At 40.1% G+C, this 18,854-nt stretch overlaps 1 protein-coding gene and 1 long non-coding RNA gene across 2 annotated transcripts; both read left to right on the top strand.

Annotated features, from left to right (window-relative positions):
* Nucleotides 1–5,474: 5,474 nt before the first annotated feature.
* LOC116724694 (uncharacterized) lies at nucleotides 5,475–5,963 on the top strand. The gene is made up of 2 exons (XR_004340249.1): nucleotides 5,475–5,592; nucleotides 5,725–5,963. It is a non-coding gene; the product is annotated as an uncharacterized LOC116724694 (long non-coding RNA).
* Nucleotides 5,964–7,264: 1,301 nt separating this feature from the next.
* On the top strand, nucleotides 7,265–18,423 carry LOC116724475 (NLR family CARD domain-containing protein 3-like). The gene is made up of 9 exons (XM_032570195.1): nucleotides 7,265–7,310; nucleotides 9,323–9,439; nucleotides 10,428–10,506; nucleotides 10,668–10,896; nucleotides 11,040–12,831; nucleotides 13,571–13,744; nucleotides 14,660–14,833; nucleotides 17,621–17,667; nucleotides 17,817–18,423. Exons 2-9 carry the CDS (start codon nucleotides 9,390–9,392, stop codon nucleotides 18,344–18,346), a joined length of 3,075 nt encoding a protein of 1,024 aa, XP_032426086.1. The 5' UTR covers nucleotides 7,265–7,310; nucleotides 9,323–9,389; the 3' UTR covers nucleotides 18,347–18,423.
* Nucleotides 18,424–18,854: the final 431 nt, after the last annotated feature.

Raw genomic sequence — 18,854 nt, 5'->3', positions numbered from 1 at the left:
TTAGCGGCATTTTAATGCTGGCTGAAAAAAAGAGCCAAACAGACAAGAAGGTGAAATCAGTGACAAACAGGTTCTCCACAGCAGAGAGATGGATTACGGCACTCTTCCTCCTCTTCCTCCTCCTCCTCCTCCTCGCCGCGCCCCATCCTCATCCGCCACCACCTCAACTGAGTTCTGATGGGTCGGTTCAGATGGTCTCTGAAGATCAGACACCAGAACAGAGGCGGATCAGAACCAAACCCAGCAGCTCTGCTGAAGCTCAGGAGAACTCTGAGTCCAGATGTGGACCCTGGTCTCCTCCAGAACCTCCTCTGTTCTGCTGTGGAGGAACTGTGTGGCTTCAGTTCTGCAGCAGGACCTTCTCAGCTGCAGCAGAAGAAGAAAGGACTTCCTGTGTTCAGGTTGGATAGAAACCTGGATATTTTTCTAGCTTGTGGCTCTGCTTCCAGCGTAGATGTTCTCCAGGGTTCTGATCTGGATCTAGTGGACTGTAGAGCTCATCAGGTTTCCTCTCATCCACTTTGAGATCTTCAGCCTCCTTTAGATTCAACCTGAAGCTTCTTCTGACGGAGCTGCAGCTAATATTTAGCATGATGTTTATTATTCTAGCCTCAGTGTTCTGTTCTTCATGTGACTCCACTGAATCCAACTCTGATGTCGTCCACTTCAGAAGTGATGAAGATCCATTTTTCTTTCTCTTCCTGCTCATTTCTTTCCAAAGCTCCCATTTTTTCCAGGAGGATCTTCAATGTTCTCCAGCTCTCTTTAGATGATGAAGGAACTCAGACTGACTCCACCCGGCTGGTGCTCCAGGTGAGCAGAAACAAACAAACCCTAAAGTCGTCCCAGTAGACCAGCTTTAGATTTGGATCAACTGAACATCAAGCTTCAGTAACGTCTCAGTTAAAGTTTGTTTTCCAGATCTGAGGTCAGAAAGTTCTGGTTTCCATCATGTCCCAGTTCTTAGTTCTGCTTTTTTCTGCTTCTTTTTCTCCACTGTCCACCTAACAGAGACAAGAGGATTAAAATGCTTCATAGAAACGTTCTCAGATCTCAGATCCTCATTGAACCTGATGTCTGTAGTTTTAGTCAGAAGCTCTCCCAGATGTTCCAGATGAGAAGATCTGAGCATCTGGTTTGGTTGATCCAGAAGGTTCTGGACTCATCCAGAAACCCAGAACAACTGGACTCCAGTCACACCTTAAACAGAACATTCTGCTTCTAAATCCAGACTGGACCGCTTGATTTCTTTGGACCTGAAACATAAAGTGCTGTGGAAAGTATTTGCTCCTTTACAGATTTCTTCTGTTTTGCCTTTTTGTCCACCTGAAATGTTTCAGATCATCAAACTGATTTTAATATTTGATGAAGAAAAACTTGATTAAATTCAATAAACAGTTTTCAAATGATGATTTTATTCATTAAAAGAAAAGAGCTGAAAACCAACAAACACAAAACCAAGAAAAAACACGAAGCTGGAAAAACAAGACAAGTATAGAAATAATTAAACAAAGTTTAAATTACTGTCAATGGCAAGAATACAAAGTTTAAACTGAAAAAAGTTCAGATAGAAAAACAAACATATAAAACTTTCACTCTGTTCTACATAAATCATCATCAAAATCAAAGCAGCAAAATATTTCCTGTATATTTTTATAAAACATCTTCAAGGATTTCCAGCTAAGTTTGTAGACAAACTCACAAAAAACATCATAAACCTTATTTTATTTGTTTAGCAAATATTTTAAAGAAAGAAAAACACTTTTATCTCCTCACTAAATTATTGCAAACTAGAAATCCCTCTAAATTACCTACAATTGTTTTTAATATTCATCCTAAATAAATCATTTTCTATTAGTTTATAGTTTGTTTCTTTCATTTCTAACAATGTTTCTTTACACCATGAAAGGAGTTTATTATAGACTTTGTAAATAATCAATGTTGTTCTGATCTCTACTAAATCAGAACATTTTAAAGTATGCACTTTCATTTTTTTATTTTCTTGTTACTAAATATTACAAATGTTTCCATAATTTAGTGTTAATCTATTTTTGTCTCATCATTAATATTTGTAATTCTCCTTCCATTAAACTGTTGCTGCTCCAAACTGACCAGATCAAAATAATGTATCAGCAAATAAAGTAAATGTTAACAAATTAGATTCATTGCATAAATCATTTATGTAAAGTAAGAAAAGTTTAGGACCCAGTTCTGACCCTTGTGGTTTTCCACAGGTAACTTCTAGTAAATCAGAATTCATATTATTTGTACATTTTGATGTCTTGAGTAACTTTTACCCAGGAATGTGAAAAGCCTCATGATTCAGAAATAAGAAAGAGAATAATTATATAAATATATGTCTTTCTGATTATTTCCTGTTTGTATTTATATTCAGACCAGTTACTGCAGCAGGAATCAGCTGTTCTTTTCTCTGGACTCTTTTCTCCTCATGATTCCATCATGAAACATTTTCATCAGAACTTCTCTCCTTCCTCATGAAGGTTTTATCAACCTGCCTCTAATTTCACTGCAGACTTTCTGCTGCTCTGAAAGAAGAAACTAAAAATCATGTGAGTTGTGATGTCATCAGTCCCACCACATCCCTCACATTTACTTTCAGTTTAGAGTCATTTTGTTGTTCATATTTTCTTCATCAACTCTTTGGATCATTTGAACAAACTGTAAGTTTTCTTGTTTTTTTCCTTCTTGAACTTTGACCTCAGGAACTTTCTTGTTTGTTTTTGCTCTCTGATGTTTTTAGAAAACATCCACTTCTGATTTCTGGTCAAAGTTTCATCTCTTCCTTTCAAAGGTTAATCTTCAAGATTATTAGATTATTGATGAACTGCAATCAAACAACATGAACAGCTGATGTTTCTTTGGTTTTTCTCTGAACAAACTATTTCATGTTTCTATTTGCTGGATTCAAACTTTGAGTGATGTTTCCCAAAAAAGGATAGAAGATTAAACCATGATTTATCAGATATCCTGACTTAATTAAACCTTGATTTGGTTTCACAAAACCAACAGCACATATGTTACATGGTAATTAATCCTCTGCCAGTAACCTGCTGCTCTTAGTTCAGCCTGGTGGCCCAAACCCATCAGAATCCAGTGTGTTTGTCAGTAATTACACCTTCTTGTCTGCATGTCTTGGTCTTTTTTCCCTCCCTGAAATAAAATAAAATGCTGCAAATTCATTTTGATATTCAGTCATGTACTATTATTATTTTTAACATTCAGATTCAGATGACAATAATTGTTCTCACTGATAAACCTCAATGCCAACTCCAGACAGCCAAACTCATGATCAGTCCTGCCGAGCCGAGCTTGTAAATTCTCCAATGTTTGTTCCTTAGATTTCAGGAACTGCAACTGAAATGTTTCTCTCAGCAAGAATCTCTTCTTGTTTGTGGTTCTGCTCACACAGCATCTGAGTCTGAATGTTCACAGCAAGACATTTCCTTGTATGAGACAGGCAGCCTCTCAATGGGCAGAACAGCTGCCAATGTTTTCTGAATTTCATGATACACCAGATAACAGCCAAGTCCAAACAGCAGAAATCTTGTCATCAAAAATTGAATTATATATACATCTTAAAAATCCTCAACCAACAATATTTGACAGATGCAGGGTCTTTCACTTCCCCCAGGAATTCATCATGTATCCAGATGCAAATGTCCTGTTGGGGCAGGAAGGCTCTCCTTTGCTCATTCTCCTCATCAAACCCAGATCCATAGTTTACAATTCAGAAGACATGCAAAGAAAGAGAGGATCCAAAAGTGATAGTACAATACACAGAGCAGAACACAGAGCAGATGAGGAAGGTAATAGGAGAATAAAAGCATCCGCCTTCACTGAGAGAAAGAGAAAAAAATAAACACTATCAGATCCGCACATTATAATATTGACTTCCACTAATGTAATTTATCTAGCGTAGCATCAGTGAGCCTGTGAGCAACTCATGGTTTCTTTAAGACATTTATTAACACATATTCATCTGATTTATTTAGGCCTGGCTCAACATAGTCGCACCTCCTTAGTTTGGTTTGGTTTTTGTGAAACGGATGAAGCTAGAATGAATTAATGTGTCAAGCTTGGGTTTATGTCTCATCCTGGATTTCTGAATGAGACTTTTGTAAGAGAGCTCTCCACCATTAAGTTTATATACAACACTTTCCTGCTGCTTCCTTTCAAAATAAAATATTAAAATGTGTTTGATTCAGTCAGAATATTAGTTTTTTTTCAGATCACATAAGCCACTTGTAGTCTGTTTCACTGCAGACCTTCTACTTCCTGGTTCTTCTGCTCTGAAAATAAAAAACTACAAACCAGGTGAGCTGTCCACAAGCAGAACAAGTCAGAGTTGGGCCGGGGGGCGGGGCTAATGACCGGGTCTTTTATACCCAAATAATAAAGCTCATGATATTATAACTTTAAAACATAGACATGACCGCAACAGCAGAGCTTACAAGTTTCACCACCACAGACTGTCATTCTGAAATCCATCAATCAGACATGAAGTACAACAAACCAAGAGAACAGAAACATCAGGCTGCTGGTCACTGATGATGAAACGACACAAATTCAAAGCAGTTTAGAACCGCGGATAGCAATCGGATCATTTTGACACTTTATCAATTTCAACTCAGAGCCTGAAGCAGCTAGCAACTGCTGAAGCTACGTTTATTGTTGAAACCAACTTTTTTCCCCGAAGAGTTTTTGCGGCGCTAGTGCCTCGTATTTTATTGCGACAGTAGGCAGACAGGAAAGAGGGCAGAGGACATGCGGCAAAGGTCACCGGGACCGGGAGTCGAACCAGCGACGTCCGCATCGAGGACTAAGGCCTCCACTAAGGACTAAGGCGTGCTAACCCCCTGCGCCACCACAGCAGGCCCGAGAAACCAATTTATGTTACAGTGGTACCTTCACATTACTTAAGTTGATCCATGGGCGTAGGTTTGGGTATGGACGGTCGTGACATGTCACGACCAATATTCAAGGGATATAAAATAGTCCCGACCAATTTTTGCCATATTAATAAAAAAAAAACATATGTATTTTTTAACAAAAACAAAATAAATAAATGAAAATCTACATTGATTAGTTTAATATTTCAATATACTACGCAGTGGTAGCATTCATTTTAAAATTCGCTGTTATGAACTATAACGACCCATGGCTCAAAGAACGTGGATCTACGTTATTTGATTAGCTGCAACAGGCGGCGGCCAGCTGGCCACACGCGGAACGGAAGCTTGGTCCATGGTGCTGACAGTGAACGCGTCTCCTTCTGAGTTTGACATTTATTATGAGTCTCCGAGACCATGTCGCCACCAAAAAAGAAAAGGACGACAGACATTAGAAGTTATTTCGCTACCTCGGCTGTAAGTACAGTGAGTGGACCCATAAGTTAGATATCTATCAATCAACGCATTTGTTGTAATGTCCGGTGTTTAGTAAGGTCAGCACTGAATGTGAGGTAGAATCGGTCTGTTAATTATGTAATATTTTTTCACATAGGATGCTCAGACAGCAGAGGAAGGGGCAGAGCAGAACGATGGAGAGGTGGCTGGAGCTTCAGGGCTCCAGGTGAGGTGTTAGTTCTCAGATATGTAATATACTGTGAAATTATCTCAGTAAATATGGCATTTGAAGTGATAGTCTTAAATTAAGTTAAGCTAGTGTGAATACAAATCAGGTTACGCTTTGTTTGCTCTATAGGAGGCAGTCAGTGTGAGTGCCAGTGACCAGGGAAGTCAAGGCAGCAGTGCCCTGGACATGGGGAGTGCGCCATACCAGCCTGATGTAAAATTCATTGCAGCACAGCAGCTGCCCAATAAAAGGTTGCTGTTTCAGGCCAAATGGTTTAGCCTCTTCCCATGGCTGCATTATAGCCCCACCATGCAAAAAGTTCTTTGTTTTGAGTGTGTCAAAGCCTTTACCATCAAAACGACCTCCTTGTTCACATTGCTATTGACAGCACATTTGACATATTACACTATATAAATAATATAATACATTATATCATATAAATATTTTTTAAAGTAAAAATATGTAGCTAAAGTTTGACAACTATTATCAAAGTTTGTCTTTACAATAAAATGCCTAAAATGTTAATGAAGTTACGTTTTTTATTCATATCTTCAAATAGCAAATGCACATTGAATTATGGAATTATGTTAATATGTTCATGAATACATCACTGTTAAGGTGTGTGTGTGGGTGTGTGTGTGTGTGTGTGTGTGTCTGTGTGTGTGTGTGTGTGTGTGTGTGTGTGTTCATCAATAAAAATGATTTAACAGAATCAGCTGTATTAAATGTAATTATTGTGCCTCAAAACAATTAAATAATCACATCAAAAAGTTTGAAACGTTGCCCTTAGTTTTTTTTTTGTAATTCCTATATATATAATAGTGTGTGAGAGGTTGTGTCAGTGGCATTCATTACCTTAAAATACTTTGTAGAACAGCACTTTACGAAGTTCGGTCCTTTTAATTGTATTAGCTTGCTGGCAGATAAGCCACTTTCAATATGGCGGACGCTATAGAGCATCGCACCAACAAGCCGACCGGAAGTTATCAAGAGATAACGTCCGGTTCAAAAGCACTGTCGTCCAATCAGTGATTTCTCAGGTCTCCAACTGGGACATACCCTTTCCATTTTGTTAATGTTGTAGCGTTTCTGAATTTGGTGAAGTGGTTGCACCTCAGGGCCACCATCTAGTGGACTGATAGTAGAAGTGCAGCAGCTGATGGCAGCTTCCTCTGCCTCTCTGCTGTCTGACTGCATTCACTTGACACTGATATGAAGCAGAGAAGAAGAGCCAATCAGAGGAGGAGCAGCTGATCTTTTTCCAGCTCTAATGATGTAAAGGATGATCAGAGTTGATGTGCAGATGAATGATGTGTGTTTCCTCTGCAGGTGAAGGTAGAAAGTGTGTGTGAGCTGATGTGAATTCAGCAGCATGGATCAGTGTGAGGACAGAGAGGAGGGAGTCCCTCCCTCTAAAACCACTCTGTGTGGGGAAGATGAGAGCCAGAGCAAAGGTCAGAGGTGAGGTCACCATCTCTAACTGTCCACAGCCCTTTTCACACAGCGTTCACTATATCAGGCCAGAACAGACGTGGTGATGAAGCTGCTGCTGCTCCTCTTTGCTGATTAAGTTTTAATCATCATGTTTCTGTCAGGATCCATCAGAGACTCAAACCAGAACCAGAACCAGAACCCAGCTGTGTGTCCTTTAAGAGTGACAGGTCAAAGGATGATTTTATTAACTTTAAATCTCCTGGATCTCCACCATCAGAGAGGTGAGCTGTTTCTAACTGCTGTAACGTTTCAGTTTATATCTGTTATTATGACCATCCAATATTAATTTAACACACAAACACAAAAGTCAGAAGTGAGTTTAATTTCTAGATTGATATTTGGATTGTTCTCTAAATCTAAATTTAATTTATTTTCCAGACAGAGTAATGCTGAAAGAAAAAGGCTTTTATGAATTAATTTTATGATTAAAGTTTCATCTCTGTGGTTCAAACATCATCCAACATAGTGGATTATTAACCATTTACACAGTTAAGATAAATAAATATCTCATGTGGATATTTTTCAGAACCAGATGATCTCCAATCCCAATCCCTCCTTTTTATAAATAATGGCTCAGTCCAATTTCCACAGCACCCTGGAAGTGACATCACTTAAGTTTTTTCCTGCTCACACTGTAAAGAGATTTAAGTGTTAATATAGTTTCTTACCGATATTTGATTATTTTTATCCAAACATTGTCATTGTCAAGCTCAACCTTTCAACACCTTTAGGCATGTAAATGATAATTATTGTTGTTTGGGAAAAAGTAAAGAATGGTCTTTGAAACATATTAATTCTTGTTTTCATCATATCATATGTTGCTCCATAACCTAGCTAATGTGGACTTATGGCAACTTTTAGTGAAAATCTTCAACCCCGTTACAGTCTGGTCAACTGTTACAATGGGTTCAACCGTTACTTGATACATTGTTATGATTTTTTTCATAATAACAGCAAATATTAGACTAATATTTGTTGGACTGTATGCAAAGTTTAAAGAATGATTCAAAAACATAAAAAAGCCTGATTTAATGTTTATTTTAATGTATATTTTTCTGATTTATGAAAAGTGCTTTTCCATCACGTTGCCATATTCTACTTATCAGTCTAATTATTATGATTCAAAATCAAATAAGATATACATTAATATCAAGGGACAGGTTATCTAAAAGGAACTGGAAGAATTAGTTTAATTATGTTAGAGTTTTACTCATAGAGGAATGAAATTGTCCCGTTATGGGGTTAAATTTAAAGCAACCTAAGTAACAAAGAAATTCATAATACTGTTTGGGATTTCATGAATAAGGTGGGGAGACATATTTTCCTGGAGGTTTAAAGAGTCCTTCAATAGATGCAGTGATCAAAAACACAATTTATTGTGGTATATTTTTAAGTAATCTGAGACGCCAAAATGTACCGAATTCAGAGAATCACCCGATTACTGCTGATGAATAACGGGGACAAAAATGACCCATAATGAACTCACTTTTCAATCAAGACACATAAACTATCATGTTGACATGACCTTTGACCCACAAACATTTAAATGCATTTTCATCAACTTAATTTTTCCAAATGAAACAGATTCATTTATTTAATCAAATATTAATATTAACACAGAAACACAAAGGCAGAAGTAAATTTAATTTCTAGGTTTATATTTGGATTAGTCTCTAAGTCTGATTAAACACAGATTAATGCTGAAAGAAAAAGTTTCTATGAATTAATTTTATGATTCTAGTTGCATCTCTGAGATTCAAACATCATCCAACACGGTATATTATCAAACATTTCTACAGTAAAACTAAATAATGTCTCCTGTGAATCGCATTCAGAACAACATGTTCTCTAACTTAACATTCAGTTCTGATTGAAGCTCCATCAGAACCTCCTTGGATGGTCAGAGTGGAAATGATTCCTGGTTCTTCTCCATGTCAGAGCTCAACACTAAGATCACCAAACTTCTCTCAGTCATTTCAAACCAACATGTTGGTCTCAGAAACAAATCTTTCTGCTCTTTAAACAAGGCTGGACATTATTCAGGAGGATCAATGATCAGGAACATGTTGGAGGATTGGACCGGTTCTGATAGGAATCATTTAGAACATCAAGTCGATGATCTGTCTGGTTCTGTTGTGTCTCACAGCTCTTTATTTTACAATGAACCACATTAAAAATATCTTCAAAGCAAAACTCAAAGGAAAGATTTTAATGAGTTTATTTTTTTTAGCAGGATCCATCAGATTTTCACACAAGAAGAATCAGAACCTAGCTGTGTGTCGTTTAAGAGCGACGGTTCAATGAATCATCTCATTCACTTTAAATCTCCTGGACCTCCATCATCAGAGAGGTGAGCTGTATCTAACTGCTGTAACTATGGAAACTGAACTCAGATGTTTCCAGTTATATTTACAGAGGTTTGATCCATTATCTACAGAAATCAGCTGCTCTGTTCTCATGAAAACACCTTCATATCTTTATCTCTGGGATGTTGATGATGATGTTCTGTTGCTTCCTGGCTTCATGTCAGACTAACAGTGGAACACATTTCCACTGGGAAATACCTGGTAAAGCCAGTCTGGTCCATCAGGACTTGGTTCCTGTGTGCATTGTGAGAGCAGTTCTGCAGGGAAGGAAAGCTTCATGATGTGGTTGGTGAGATCTGCTGGAACTCAACCAAACTGAGCTGATGTGGACCATCAGAGGTTCTGCTGGTTCTTAGTGGGATCAGCAGGAACATTAAATTTTTATAACTACTTGGATCACCTGGTTCACTGCTCACATCCAGATATTACATCATGGACCTTTACCTTCTGATTGTCTCTGTGTGGACAGATACAATATGATCTCACTGGCTTCCAGGGATCTACAGGATCCATTTAAAAATCCTCTCTATAACATCCAGGAGAGGACCCCACATGGACACACACCCACATATCTCAAACCTCCTCCATGTCCACATCACCTCAGATCTAGTCATCAGAACCTGATGGATGTCCCACACTGTCCTGAAGACCTGTGTGGACAGAGCCTTCACTTCCACTGTCCCCAAGCTCTGGGAAACTGTCTCCACCAGCATCAGATCTAATGACAGTTTGGACTGTTTGAAGTCCAAGTTCAGCATCAACCTTTTAAAATGTCTTCTAGGTGATTTTGGTGTTATTGCTCTTCATCCTTGTAGTTCATCTTCCTCTTTTTAACTTCACTCCATTTTGTTCATATGATGCTCTGTTTTTCTGCTTCAAGTACATTTAATGTGAAAGTCTTGGTGATTTCATTTCTGAATACTGCTGGATGAATATTTCCTGACTTCCTAATTGTTCCTGGTTCCTCCACAGAGTGGACCAGCAGAGCTCAGAGGTTCCCAGTTGTCCATCTGCCCAGCAGCATCAAACACAGCTGGACTCCATATTTATGGTCTGTACATGAACAATAACTACTTTTCCATGACTTCTGTTCAAAGTCATCTCCATGCTGCACTTTGTAGACCAGAGGAGTGTCAGTCTGTCAAACATCCATCTGGTGTTTGGCTCCATGATTTCAGTCTGATGTTTCCTTCATCTATTATTCTATTCCAGACACTGGAGGACAACATTGTCACTTTTCTGAAGAACGAGCTGAAGAAGATCCATAAGATTCTGAGTCCAAATGACCCAGAATGCTTAGAGAGTCAGAGAGATGATGATGATGTGTTGGAAGGTGAGGATGAAGAACAGACGAAGAGCACCAGAGAGGCAGTGATGAAGATCACACTGAACTTCCTGAGGAGGATGAAGCAGGAGGAGCTGGCTGACCGTCTGGAGAGCAGTAAGAGGATTTCTACAAAGGTTTAACCTGATGGATAAATCACACATTTACTGAAATTTGAAGAGATGGAATCACATTAATGCAAAACATGTTGAGAATAAAATTTTATCTAGTTCTTGATTTTACTTTTTGTCTTATTTTAGAACGTCTTGCTGCAGTTTGTCAACATAAACTTAAATCTGGTCTGAAGAAGATGTTCCAGTCTGTGTTTGAGGGAATTGCTAAAGCAGGAAGTCCAACCCTTCTGAACCAGATCTACACAGAGCTCTACATCACAGAGGGGGGGACTGGAGAAGTCAATGATGAACATGAGGTCATACAGATTGAAACAGCATCCAGGAAACCACACAGACCAGAAACAACAATCAGACAAGAAGACATCTTTAAAGTCCCACCTGGAAGAGACCAACCAATCAGAAGAGTGATGACAAAGGGAGTGGCTGGCATTGGGAAAACAGTCCTAACACAGAAGTTCACTCTGGACTGGGCTGAAGACAAAGCCCACCAGAACATCCAGTTCATATTTCCATTCACCTTCAGAGAGCTGAATGTGCTGAAGGAGAAAAAGTTCAGCTTGGTGGAACTTGTTCATCACTTCTTTAGTGAAACCAAAGAAATCTGCAGCTTTGAACACTTCCAGGTTCTGTTCATCATTGATGGTCTGGATGAGAGTCGACTTCCTCTGGACTTCCACAACAAGGAGATCCTGACTGATGCTACAGAGTCCACCTCAGTGGACGTTCTGCTGACAAACATCATCAGGGGGAAACTGCTTCCCTCTGCTCTCCTCTGGATAACCACACGACCTGCAGCAGCCAATCAGATCCCTCCTCAGTGTGTTGGTATGGTAACAGAGGTCAGAGGGTTCAATGACCCACAGAAGGAGGAGTACTTCAGGAAGAGATTCAGAGATAAGAAGCAGGCCAGCAGGATCATCTCCCACACGAAGACATCACGAAGCCTCCACATCATGTGCCACATCCCAGTCTTCTGCTGGATCACTGCTACAGTTCTGGAGGATGTGTTGGAGACCAGAGAGGGAGGAGAGCTGCCCAGAACCCTGACGGAGATGTACATCCACTTCCTGGTGGTTCAGACCAAAGTGAAGAAGGTCAAGTATGATGGAGGAGCTGAAACAGATCCACACTGGAGTCCAGAGAGCAGGAAGATGATTGAGTCTCTGGGAAAACTGGCTTTTAATCAGCTGCAGAAAGGAAACCTGATCTTCTATGAATCAGACCTGACAGAGTGTGGCATCGATATCAGAGCAGCCTCAGTGTACTCAGGCATGTTCACACAGATCTTTAAAGAGGAGAGAGGTCTGTACCAGCACAAGGTGTTCTGCTTTGTCCATCTGAGTGTTCAGGAGTTTCTGGCTGCTCTTCATGTTCATCTGACCTTTATCAACTCTGGCTCTGACGTGATGAAAGAAACACAAAGATCTAGGAGGTCTTCATTCCTTAATAGATCTAACCTAAAATCTCTCCATCAGAGAGCTGTTGACCAGGCCTTACAGAGTCCAAATGGACATCTGGACTTGTTCCTCCGCTTCCTCCTGGGACTTTCACTGCAGACCAATCAGAGACTCCTTCAAGGTTTGCTGACAAAGACAGGAAGTATCTCACAGACCAATCAGGAAACAGTTCAGTACATCAAGGAGAAGGTCAATGAAAATGTGTCTGCAGAGAAAAGCATCAATCTGTTCCACTGTCTGAATGAACTGAATGATCGTTCTCTAGAGGAGGAGATCCAACAGTCTCTGAGTTCAGGAAGTCTCTCCACAGATAAACTGTCTCCTGCTCAGTGGTCAGCTCTGGGTTTCATCTTAGTGTCATCAGGAAAAGATCTGGATGTGTTTGACCTGAAGAAATACTCTGCTTCAGAGGAGGTTCTTCTGAGGCTGCTGCCAGTGGTTAAAGCCTCCAACAAAGCTCTGTAAGGTCACAGATTGTTACTGCATTTTTTGATAGAAATCTGCTAATTATGAGGTAAATATTCATGTTTCAGTTTAGATATTGGTGCATTGTCTCCTCAAAGTGTCCCATTGGGGGGTTGAACAAAAAAGAAAGAGACTTCCTTCAGCAGCTGGACATAGTGTTATACAGTGAACCCTTGTTTTTCGTAGGGGTTACGTTCCAAAAAAACTCGTGATATGCAAAATCCGCAAAGTAGTAACCTTAATTTTTTTACAATTATTATACAATGAAATACTCCATAATACATTGAAACCAAAGATCAAAACCTTTTTACAGGCCCAAGCATTTGTTTAACAAATAAAAAGTACTGTGTAAACATTTTTGTTGTACAAATAACTACTGTACTGTAAAATAATAATTTTAATATGAACTGAAGGCTGATTCCAGTGCCCGAATTTCGGAGATCAGCGCCGCCCCACCGCGACCTGAATCATTGGATTAGAACGGGAGAAAATCAAACATGATTATGAAAAAAACAAAATTTAGTTCATGGTGGATTGTAATATTTCTCTTGCCAGCCTCCTTGTTGTCTGTTGTTCAATCCTTCAAGACAGGAGAACCATCTACAAAATGATCCAGTTCAATATGTGAAGTAAAAAGTCCTTTCAGTCTTTCCAAGAAGAACATTCTTGACTGGAAATACAGAAATAAATTTTTGTGATTTGCTGAATAACAGATTTTTCTCTTTGTCTCCTCAGACTGAGTGGCTGTAACATCTCAGAGAGAAGCTGTGAAGCTCTGTCCTCAGTTCTCAGCTCCCAGTCCTCCAGTCTCAGAGAACTGGACCTGAGTAACAACAACCTGCAGGATTCAGGAGTGAAGCTTCTCTCTGCTGGACTGAAGAGTCCAAACTGCAACCTGGAAACTCTCAGGTAACTCTGGGCACTTGACAAATTGCTGCATCTTAGGTGCAAAAAGAAACATTATTACAGATCCCAGCAGTTGCTTGGCTTTCTTAATTATTCCACATGTTACAAATCCATCCATCCATCCATCCATCCATCCATCCATCCATCAGTTCAGACCTTGGGTTCTACCTCAATGTCCTCATGTTCTCATCATGTGATGAATTGTGTGTCTGCAGCTTATCAGGCTGTTTGGTCTCAGAGGAAGGCTGTGCTTCTCTGGCCTCAGCTCTGACCTCCAACCCCTCCCATCTGAAAGAGTTGGACCTGAGCTACAATCATCCAGGAGACTCAGGAGTGAAGCTGCTGTCGGCTGGACTGAAGGATCCACACTGGAGACTGGAAGCTCTCAGGTATGGAGGAACCTGCTGCAGGAGCAGAGAAGGTCTGATAGAGGAGGAAGAGGGAGAAATGTCTTTAGTCAGTCTGCTGGGAAACATTTAGTTTGAAGCTAAATAGTTAGCTTGTTGCTCAAAGGAACAGCTTTTGTCAGTTGCTGCTCAGTTTTCCATCTCTGTATCCAAGCAGTTAAAAAGGGAAAGATGAAATCTGAAATTATCTCTGCTTTTGCTTGAAGCTGGTGTTTTCCCTCAAACCAGCTCTGATGCTGTTATTCAGCCTAGATTTCCACTGGACTCTTTCTGTTAAAGCTGACATTGGATTAATTTAGTTCATGGTGGATTGTAATATTTCTCTTGCCAGCCTCCTTGTTGTCTGTTGTTCAATCCTTCAAGACAGGAGAACCATCTACAAAATGATCCAGTTCAATATGTGAAGTAAAAAGTCCTTTCAGTCTTTCCAAGAAGAACATTCTTGACTGGAAATACAGAAACAAATTTTTGTGATTTGCTGAATAACAGATTTTCCTCTCCGTCTCCTCAGACTGAGTGTCTGTAGCCTCTCAGAGAGAAGTTGTGAAGCTCTGTCCTCAGTTCTCAGCTCCCAGTCCTCCAGTCTCAGAGAACTGGACCTGAGTAACAACAACCTGCAGGATTCAGGAGTGAAGCTTCTCTCTGCTGGACTGAAGAGTCCAAACTGCAACCTGGAAACTCTCAGGTAACTCTGGACACTTGACAAATTGCTGCATCTTAGGTGCAAAAAGAAACATTATTACAGATCCCAGCAGTTTATTGGTTTTCTTATTTAATCCACGTTACAAATCCATCCATCCATCCATCCATCCATCCATCCATCCATCCATCCATCCATCATCCATCCACCCACCAGCGATCAGTTCAGACCTTGGGTTCTACCTCAATGTTCTCATCATGTGATGAATTGTGTGTCTGCAGCTTATCAGGCTGTTTGGTCTCAGAGGAAGGCTGTGCTTCTCTGGCCTCAGCTCTGACCTCCAACCCCTCCCATCTGAAAGAGTTGGACTTGAGCTACAATCATCCAGGAGACTCAGGCGTGAAGCTGCTGTCGGCTGGACTGAAGGATCCACACTGGAGACTGGAAGCTCTCAGGTATGGAGGAACCTGCTGCAGGAGCAGAGAAGGTCTGATAGAGGAGGAAGAGGGAGAAATGTCTTTAGTCAGTCTGCTGGGAAACATTTAGTTTGAAGCTGAATGTTTAATTTGATAATTAAATATTTAGACGCCTCATCTGGAGGCAGAGATCATTACCCAGTTTTCTGGAATATTCTCCAGACTAAGAACGGCTCTCAAGGAAAATTAAAGAGTGGGATGGGTTTAATAGTTTAATAGGGACTCTGACTAAATTAATAAAAGAAGTTCAGTTAGATTTCCATGATGATCTGATGACAGAAAGGACTTTAAAACAATATTTGATGGAGCTCCAGACCAATCAGCCCCAAGAAGCAAAGAGGAGAAGAAAAGTAACTCCATGTTGGTCAGATGGATGTTTAAAAGTTATGGGAGAGAAAAATAAAGAACTTTAGATTTTAAACAAAACTCACAACTTTCAGGATTTAATAAAATATGTAAATTACATAAAAAGTGAAGAAAACTATTCATGAGGCAAAGAAAGAAAGTGAGAATTTTAACAGTTTCATCCATTTAGTAGTTTGATCTCCACCAGGGGGCGACATCTGGAAAATGATCCAAAGAATGAAAGGAATCAGGAGAGAATGGAAATCCCTTGTTTTCCAGAGGAAATGAAGAATTGCAGTGAATGATGGTGAAAAAGTAGAATTGTGCTCTGTTGACTGTGGTAGAAATGAAAAACAATAATAAGACCTTTTAGACAGATCCAAGAAAAGACTAATGTGTTTAAGTTTTCAGTAGTTGGGAAAGCTTTTGGGATTGTTCAATAAAGTTTGGGAAAAATTGCCAACGTCTTGGAAAAAGGCAGAGACCCTTCATGTTGGAAAACCAGGGAAATATCCATCCGACCAATCAGATTCCAGATCCACAGCTCTGACGTCACATTTAGGATAAATAATGGAATCGTAATAAGAGAAAGAAAAACATTTTATTGATAAAGTAGAGGGATGATATCAGCCCATCAGATGGTTTAGAAGAGGGAGAGGAAGCATCATGGGACTGCAGAGGTCCTTCACCTGATCCTGGTTGTTGGGACAAGAACTTTGTTACTGAACTTAAGGACATTTTTCATGTTTCTGTACGTAAGTAGATTTAATGGTGGGAACTTTTACTCCACTACATTTTACAGTATCTGTACTTTCTACTTCACTACATTTCTATAAAGCGCTGCCTTACAAGTTACATCCAAGTCGCTTTGCGCTTTTTGATTTGTTGGTTAGTTTGAAAGTAATCAATGATTCTGGTGCCGCCTTTGCCTCCCTGATATCATGAACTGCTAGCTTTCAAAAATTCACCATCAAATCTGAAAAACATATCGAGGAAAGTTAAGCTGCTAAACGCTGTCTGAGTTTTGGGTGTTAAACTGATTTAGGTTAGAAAAGTTTTATCTAATCTTACCAAGCTTCTAGTTTAAATCGACTGCAATAAATAAAACAATTAAATAGTTGTAAGCAGCTGAACTGGCAGTAACATTGATTACTGCGGTCGGGGTGCATGGAGCGCAGCGTCTCCTGCCATGAATGTCCCAGTAACGTTAAACTCCTGGAAATCTGAGAGGAAAGATGCAAACAAAGACTCTCTGGACTGTTGGATCTGCTGGTTCTGGTTCCAGATGCTCCTTGGACACTTTCACAAGCCATTACTGCAGCTGCTGGATTCAGGATGCTGCTTCTTCTTCTTGGACTCATAGTAAATGTGTGCAGCAGAGCCACCTGGTGGTGTTGGTTGGTAGAGGAAGTGCTGAAAGGTTGGAGGTGTTTGTCAGAGGTGTGTGATAATGGAAGCCTCTCCCTGGTTTGTGAGTCTGAGCTCAGAGATCAAATCTTTGATTCTTGTTGAACTCTTTGTTGAATGTGATGCAGCTTCTCCTTTTTAATGTTTGTATTTCTGGATATTACAGTGAGGCCACAGCAGGTTTTCAGCAGCAGGGCTGTTTAGTGTTTCATTCCTTCATCTGTGTGTGGGAGTGTGGATGGAACAGGTATCCAGGTGTTGTGTCAGAGTTTAGATTGATTGTATTTTAATGCTGATTATTAAATCAGGTTGAGCTTCCAGAAATGTTTCCTTAGTTTCCTGATGTCCTTTTAGGCTTCAGTGAGTTTCTTCAGGTTGTTACTGAGGGATTTCCTTTCTCCTCTCTGTTGGAGCTTTTCCTGTGTTTGGAGAAATGAGTTGTGCTGCAGCAGCACCAACTGTCCTTCCTACATCCACTGCAGTTTGCAATCCAAATGTTGGACTGTTCCTGTCTCAGTGGAGGACAATGTGTGTCTGAGAGACATGTAATGTCCATGTTTGCTGCTGAAAGAGACTGATGGTCTGACCCCCCTCCTCCTTTCAGGGTGGAGCCTGCTGGAGTCCCATTCTTGACACCAGGTCTGAGGAAGTGTAAGTGTGTTTTTCATCTGATTCATGACAACAAAGCAGCTCACATTCAACCATCTTCAAACTGTCACATCACTCATTCAGGAGTCATCATCAAAGTGTCAATAAATGATCAATAACTGCAGCTGGATTGTGTTTGTTCTCTCCATCAGATTCCTGTCAACTCACCATCGACACAAACACAGTGTACAGAAAACTCAAACTGTCTGAAGACAACAGGAAGGTGACACATGTGGAGGAGCTTCAGTCATATCCTGATCATCCGGACAGATTTGATTACTGGTCTCAGCTGCTGTGTAGAACTGGTCTGACTGGTCGCTGTTACTGGGAGGTTGAGTGGAGAGGAGAAGTTTATATATCAGTGAGTTACAGAAGAATGAGGAGGAAAGGAGGCAGTGATGACTGTGTATTTGGATATAATGATCATTCCTGGAGTCTGAACTGCTCTGATGATGGTTACTCTGTCTGGCACAATAACATAGAAACTCGTCTCTCCTCCTCCTCTGTCTCTAACAGAGTAGCAGTGTATGTGGACTTTCCTGCTGGCATTCTGTCCTTCTACAGAGTTTCCTCTGACTCACTGATCCTCCTCCACACCTTCAACACCACATTCACTGAACCTCTGATTCCTGGATTTAGGTTCTTGTGGATCAGTTCTGGTTCCTCAGTGTTTCTGTGCTGAGTTGAGTCTAAAGAGTCTAAAGATTTTCCTCCTGTCAGAGAAACTCTCTCACTGTTGAACAGATAGTTCAGACTCTACAATCTATTTCTTGGTGAAACAATTCTGATTGAGTCCTTGGAAACTTTTTCTTCTTCCAGTCCTTTAAATATGGAAGCTGGGATTATTCCAGGATTATTCCAGGATTATTCCAGGATCCTCATGTTTTCCTGTCTGTTTCCAGTCAAAGCTTCACACTGAATATCAAGATGTTGTTTCTCTTATTGGGGCCTGCCATGCAAAGCAATGGCAGGAACCTATTACTATTGTCGGAGAGAAGCGTCTCTTTAATATTCTTCTTCTTTATTTTTCTTCCGTCACCGTTAATGCGGCTCATACCGCTGGGTGCACACCTACAAATGAGGTATCAAAACGTGCAGAAAATTCACGCCATTGGAGCTATTATTTTTGGTGGGATTTGGGGTTAACGTGGCGACATAATTCGCAAAAAACTGCGAAAAAAACCCCATTA

Source organism: Xiphophorus hellerii, chromosome 8 (genome assembly GCF_003331165.1).
Source record: "Xiphophorus hellerii strain 12219 chromosome 8, Xiphophorus_hellerii-4.1, whole genome shotgun sequence".
NCBI classification, from domain to species: Eukaryota; Metazoa; Chordata; class Actinopteri; order Cyprinodontiformes; family Poeciliidae; genus Xiphophorus; species Xiphophorus hellerii.
This window is presented reverse-complemented; position numbering and strand designations above follow the sequence as displayed.

Bases quoted from the DNA above. Each gene is read 5' to 3' on its own strand.
- LOC116724475 (XM_032570195.1), top strand. From the start codon at position 9,390: ATGAATCATCTCATTCACTTTAAATCTCCTGGACCTCCATCATCAGAG. The intron at 10,897-11,039 runs GTAAGAGGATTT...GTCTTATTTTAG, and splicing joins GGCTGACCGTCTGGAGAGCA to AACGTCTTGCTGCAGTTTGT. The intron at 13,745-14,659 runs GTAACTCTGGGC...CCGTCTCCTCAG, and splicing joins TGCAACCTGGAAACTCTCAG to ACTGAGTGTCTGTAGCCTCT.